Here is a 6,480-nt window from a genome sequence, read left to right as displayed (position 1 = left end):
TCCCTGACTGACCAGGACTTTACTTCACGTTGGGCTGCGCCGGTTAGCTGGCCTACCAATATGCTCACTTTTTGTCCCTCCATGAGGGTGTACACTTTAAATAGGCTGTACAGTTTCTCTTTAAAGTCGCTTAGGGTATGCGACTCCCCTGAGTATTGGGGCAGCCAGGCCGCTCCAGGGATGTAAGGCATTGTAAATGGCATCACTGCTGCTGCAGCGGTGCTGGTGGTAGAAGGTCCATCCACGTCCGTCATCTTCCTCCCCCCTAGTTAAGCGTGGCCTACCTTCCGACGATCCGCTTCTGTAGGTGCTGCTCCGGACGAGGACCTTGCGCCACGTCCTGGTGACGTCAGCGTCGCTCTCTCTCCTTTAAGGACCTTGCGCAGCGTCGGTGCGTAGGGCGGGGCTTCAGGTCTCGCGCAGTTTGGACGCCCACGCCCCTCTTCTTTCCGTTCGGCGTCCTGAAGATGGCGTCCGATGGCGGGAAAACGGCTGAAGATGGTGGGAAACGGCTCCGGATGGCGGGTGTAACGGGTCTGGGAGGCGGAACCTCTGAGCTACTATACAAGGGGGCGGTCCTTGTAAGGGAGCGGGTGGCGACCAGGCAGGCAGTCACAGCAGGTGACCAGGACAGTCTCTAGAAGAACGGGCAGGAGGTCACGGCAAGTGACCGGGGCAGTCTCTGGATGAACGGGCAGATGGTCACGGCAAGTGACCGGGGCAGTCTCTGGGTGAACGGGCAGATGGTCACGGCAAGTGACCGGGGCAGTCTCTGGGTGAACGGGCAGATGGTCACGGCAAGTGACCGGGGCAGTCTCTGGGTAAAGGGTTGGTACGACCTGTGGCGGCTGATGGTAGACGTGAGCTCCCAGGTGAGCAGGCGAGAGTCTCTGGATAAACGGGTGGTCACAGCATGTGACGGCGGAGCCTCCAGGAAGACCAACAGACAGGCGGCAGATGAGCGCTCCCAGGTGAGCGGGCAGACGTCTCTGGACAGGTGGGTGGTCACAGCACGTGACGGTAGAGCCTCCAGGTAGGCTAGCAGACAGGCAGCAGATGAGCGCTCCCAGGTGAGCGGGCAGGAGTCACTGGACAGGCAGGTGGTCACAGCACGTGACGGCAGAGCCTCCAGGTAGGCTAGCAGGCAGGTAGCAGATATGCGCTCCCAGGTGAGCGGGCAAGCTGGTCCTTAGACAGACTGACAGGAGTAGTAAGGCAGACCGTCGGACCTCAGGCTAGCAGGCAGGTAGCAGGATATCAGGCAGGAATTAGACAGCAGACTGGCAGGAATCTGGCAGGTATCTGGCAGGTAACTGGCAACGGGACCTGAGGGCTGAAGCAGAGTAGTGAACAGTGCTACAACATTGCTCGGGCACCTCCATTTTGGAATAGGTGCCTTTTAAATGGGAGGTCCTCCGGCAATTGGCCGGGGACTCCTTAGGACGACGCGCGCGGTCCCTTTAAGAGAGGGGGAGCGCGCGCGCGCGCGCCCTAAGCACACTGCCGGGGAAGGAGCGCGTGCCGGAAGCAGCGGGGAGAGCAGCGCTGGAGGACGCCGCGCCAGGAGTGGGGAGGTGAGAGGGACGGCGTCTCTGCCTAGAACGGGGCAGAGACGCCGATGCTACAGCGGGAAACTTCACTCAGGTAAGTGCAAAGTCTTTTTCATGCACGCAATGCCCGTTTGTGGCGGGTTGGTCACAATCCTGCCGACTACGCCAAAAGTTGATGCGCCCCCTGGGCCGTGTGTGCACGTGTGTGGGTTACCCAGAGCCGGGTCTCTGGGGGCTGTAGTCTCCGTGGCGGTGACCCGGTCCATGGCTCAGGGTGGACAAACCAGTGGCAATCTTTTATAGGGTTTTTATGATTTAATGTCCGACTACGCCACCCGTGGATTGCTGTCAGGGTGTACCGCCGATGTGAGGCAGACCGCTGAGGCTGGTGTGGTGTGCGCAGCAGAGGATGGGACAACTCCCCACGGGAGGAGTATAACCTCAGGGCAGTGAGTGTGGATGATGGGAGTGATGGTGCACGGGTGAAGCAGGAACGACTTAGAGTCTTTGCAGTGCAGTTCAGGGTCTTTACAGATGATGATAAGGCAGACCCTCCCGGGAGTACTGGCTAACATAAGGGGCCTGGTCAGTCTGTGAACAAACAGGAGTTCCCCTGGTCAGGTGGAATTGTAGGCCTCCCGGTCTATCTGCACTCTTCCTGGCTACCTTGCTGTAAGCGAGTGGAAGTAGCCCACGTCCCTGAGTATACCGTGTGGTGCTCACCCATATGGCTGGTGACTTGGACCCTCTGGCAGCTTCCGCTCCTCGATGGCGGTACCGGTCCCTTGTGTGTGTGACTGAGCCTCCGGGCTTCCTATGGCCAGAGGACCTGAAATCCCCTGCCGGCTGGTTTCTGCTGCTGGATATATAAGTCCCCACAGCCTCGGACTCTTGTGTCTGGCTCTTAACGTCTTCTGCCAGGACGAACTCTGCTTAGCTCAAGTCCCTGGTCTTCAGCTCCTGCTCCTACAGAGCTCCTAGCTGTTGCTGTCCCTGTGTCTGGAACTAACTCCAGGCTCTGACTGACTAACCCCGCCCCAGATCCAGTTTATATAGGGCAGGTTCCTCCCCCATCTGGTCTGGGACAGGAGGTGTTGCATGTTTAAGGGCTCCTGACCAGGAAACCTCCCACTTGCTCTCAGATGTAATATTTCTATTACTGTGGTAACCTGACCCCTGGGGTGCCACACTTGAAATCCTGCCTGGGAGGAAATTAGAGGGCACCTGTTGCCGGGCCAAAAAACAGTGAATCGCCATGACCTTATTGCTCGGGTTTTCAAACAGAAACTTTCAAAAATGACTAACCTCATCACAAAATCACATATTTATGGTGAGACGCAGTGCTGGATGTATTCAGTTGAAAAGCAAAAAACAGGCCTTCCTCACGCCCACATCTTGATTTGGCTGAAGCAAAAAATACAGCCTACCAAAATTGACAATATCATCAGTGCCGAATTGCCAGACCCTCAGATTGGCCCATTGCTGTTTGACACCATCACAAAAAAACATGATGCATGGTCCGTGTGGGAGTCTGAACAAAAATTTTCCCTGTATGATTGATTGATGGCTGGTGTTCAAAGCATTACCCACGATCCCTGGTCCAAGAAACCCAAACAGGACAAGAAGGATATCCAGTCTACCGAAGAAGAAAGCCAGGGGATGGTGGTTTCATAGCAAAGCTCAAAATGCGTGTTGGATCATCACTCCAAGAGATAGAAATTGACAACAGGTAGGTAGTTCCTTATAACCCTTTGCTCTCAAAAATCTTCCAGGCCCACATAAATGTCAAATCTTGCCACTCTGTGAAATCAATCAAGTATATCTACAAATATGTCCACAAAGGAAGTCATCAAGCAGTTTTTGAACTCTAGAAAAATGGACCTATTATTGATGAAGTGGAGGCATTCCAGATGGGCAGGTACATAAGCAGCAATTAAGCTGTTTGGAGAAGACTAGGATTCTCCATTCATGAGCGCTACCCACCAGTTGTGCATCTGAGTGTGAACTTGGAAAATGAAAAGAGAATTTACTTTAACCCAGCAAACTTGCAGCAGCAGCTCCTAACACCACCTAAGACCACCCTCTTGGCATTTTTTAAGCTGTGTCAACAAGACCCTTTTGCAAAAACAATTCTCTACTGTGATTTACCAAAGTACTACACTTGGAATGCCTCCAGAAAAACACTGGAACGGAGGAAACGGGGGCTTGATATTGAAGGCTATCCAAGGGTGAAAGCAACTGATACTCTTGGTCGCGTCTACACTGTTCATCAATCAAATGCAGAGTGCTTCTACCTGCGCATGTTACTTCATGTTGTCAAAGGCCCTACATCATTTTCTGACCTGAAGACCGTTGGAGGCCATGTGTGTGAAACATTCAGGGAAGCTTGCAAAAGAAAAGGACTTTTGGAAAATGATGGACACTGGGACATGACCCTCAGTGAAGCAGCAGCCACACAGACCCCAAAGTGACTAAGACACCTCTTTGCTATTATTCTAACAACCAGTAGCATCTCAAATCCTCTTGAGATTTGGACAAAGTACAAAACTGATCTCAGTGAGGATATCCACATGCAGATTAGAAGGGAAAATCCTCAGCAACTCATCAACTTCACTGAGGAAATGTTCAATTAAACTTTAATGCTCCTTGAAGATCAGTGCATAGCAATATCAGGAAAAGCCTTACAGTTGCTTGGTTTGCCTGCTCCAATAAAAAATCCTGAAGGCATCCAAATGTGTAGGGAGATTTTCCTAGAAACAAATTACAATATTGATGAACTGACAGCATTTGTGTCTCAGAACGAGCCAATATTGGTACCAGATCAAAGGGACACCTATAACTACATTTTAAGTTTCAGTGAAACCAACAAAGGTGGGATTGTCTTCCTTGATGCTCCAGGTGGAACAGGAAAGACATTTGTAATCAACTTGCTTCTGGCAAAATTTTGACAACAATAAAAGATTGCACTTGCAGTGGCATCTTCTGGAATTGCAGCTACGCTTTTAAAAGGTGGCAGGACAGCATATTTGACATTCAAACTACCACTTAACCTGTCTCATAGTGACAGCCCCGTGTGTAATATTGCCAAGGGATCAGGGCTGGCCAAATTGCTTCAAAAATGTAGTGCCATCATTTGGGATGAATGCACCATGTCACACAAAAGAGCTCTGGAAGCAGTGGACAGACTGCTGCTAGACCTGCATAGCAACAAATATATCATGGGAGGAGTAGTTGTTGTTTTGGCAGGTGACTTCCGCCAAACACTACCTGTTATTCCAAGATCAACCCCTGCAGATGAACTGAATGCCTGTCTCAAAGCATCGTACCTTTGGAGAAAAGTAAAGAAAATGTCACTGAACACAAACATGAGGGTCTACATGACAGGCGATGTTTCTGCTGGACTGTTTTCGAGCCAGCTGTTGACTATTGGAGATGGCAAGGCACCAGTAAACTCAACCACTGGACAGATCACCTTCCCAAGCAACTTTTGTTGCATTGTGACTTCCATTGAGGAGTTGAAAGCAAAGGTTTTTCCAAACATTCAACTCCACTTCAAAAATTCTGGCTGGCTGTGTGAAAGGGCTATTCTAGCTCCCAAAAATGACAGTGTCAACAAGATCAATCTTCAAATTCTAAATCTCCTTCCAGGTGTGTGCACAACCTACAAGTCAGTGGATACAGTAATAGACCCTGCTCAAGCATTATTTTATCCAACTGAGTTCCTCAATTCCTTGGAGCCACAAGGACTTCCTCCTCACAACCTCTTTCTAAAACCTGGAGCACCTATTCTGCTATTGAGAAATTTGGATCCACTAAAGCTGTGTAATGGACCAAGACTCTTCATTAAGAACCTGTTTCCACATGTAATTGAGGCAACCATTTTGACAGGATGTGCCACAGGAGAAGATGTTTTCATTCCAACAATTCCTCTCATTCCATCTGATTTGCCTTTTGATTTTAAACGCCTCCAGTTTCCTATTCGACTGGCATTTGCTATGTCCATCAACAAGGCTCAGGGACAGTCCTTGAAAGTAGTTGGAATCGATTTACAATCTCCATGCTTTTCTCATGGTCAACTTTATGTGGCATTGTTCAAGAGTTGGAACAGCCAAAAATCTGTTCGTGTTTGCACCTGAAGGAACAACTAAGAATGTCGTTTATCAAAAGGCTCTCGAATAAGGAGTAGAAGATTACTTCACATTACTTGGCCAATTTAGTTAAATCTGTGTGGAATATCTCTGGTGTTGAAATATATGTTGTGAAATGCTTCTATTAGCTTAGTTTTTGCCTTTTAATAATTACATTTCTATCTATTTATTTTGTGATTTTTGTGTGGAGAGTAAATTTTTGTTAACACATTCTATTTTGCTAACAGCAGTTATTAACCTGGGCGAAGCCGGGTAGTACAGCTAGTATATATATATAAATATACATAAAAATAAAAAAAATAAAAAAAAACATAAAAACATATAAATGTTATATATAAAATTACAAATAACAAACCTTTTTTGTAAGAAACATGACAATCTGATTAAAATCCCATTATTAGAAAGCTAAAAAGTATCACTTCAACACAAAAATACACATCTGTACTCTTTGTGTTAAAAATATTAAAACATTAAAAAAAAAATGAAACTTTTTTTTTCCTTTTTTTTCTCCTTTTTTCCTTCTTTCTTCCCTTCTTCCTTTCCCCTTTTCTTCTTCTCTTTCTTTTGAATAAAAAATATAACATCCCATTATCTAGAAAGCTAAAAAGTACCACTTCAACATGAAAATACACAATTGTTCTTTTGGTGTTAAAAAATATTAAATAAATAAATAATGAAAAAAATAAATAAAACAAAAAAAAAGAAAAACAGAGATTCATAATAAAACAAAGATCCATAATAAAAATGTATTTGTGATGATGATCAAACTTGTTCTAGTTTAT

General features: G+C 47.2%; 1 protein-coding gene and 1 pseudogene across 1 annotated transcript; both read left to right on the top strand.

The window, feature by feature from the left end:
• The first annotated feature begins 2,846 nt into the window (after positions 1-2,846).
• LOC141171722 (uncharacterized) lies at positions 2,847-3,487 on the top strand (annotated as a pseudogene).
• A 795-nt stretch (positions 3,488-4,282) lies between these two features.
• Positions 4,283-5,686, top strand: LOC141171721 (ATP-dependent DNA helicase PIF1-like). Its single transcript, XM_073655371.1, has 2 exons — positions 4,283-4,468; positions 4,967-5,686. The coding sequence occupies exons 1-2, from the start codon at positions 4,283-4,285 to the stop codon at positions 5,684-5,686; spliced, it is 906 nt and encodes a 301-aa protein (XP_073511472.1).
• The last annotated feature ends 794 nt before the right edge of the window (positions 5,687-6,480 follow it).

This window comes from Phyllobates terribilis, unplaced genomic scaffold, assembly GCF_046119375.1.
Source record: "Phyllobates terribilis strain yellow unplaced genomic scaffold, ASM4611937v1 Scaffold_12__6_contigs__length_324123572, whole genome shotgun sequence".
In the NCBI taxonomy this organism is placed as follows: Eukaryota; Metazoa; Chordata; class Amphibia; order Anura; family Dendrobatidae; genus Phyllobates; species Phyllobates terribilis.
The sequence above is the reverse complement of the archived record's forward strand: the minus strand, read 5'-3'. Positions and strand labels throughout refer to the sequence as shown.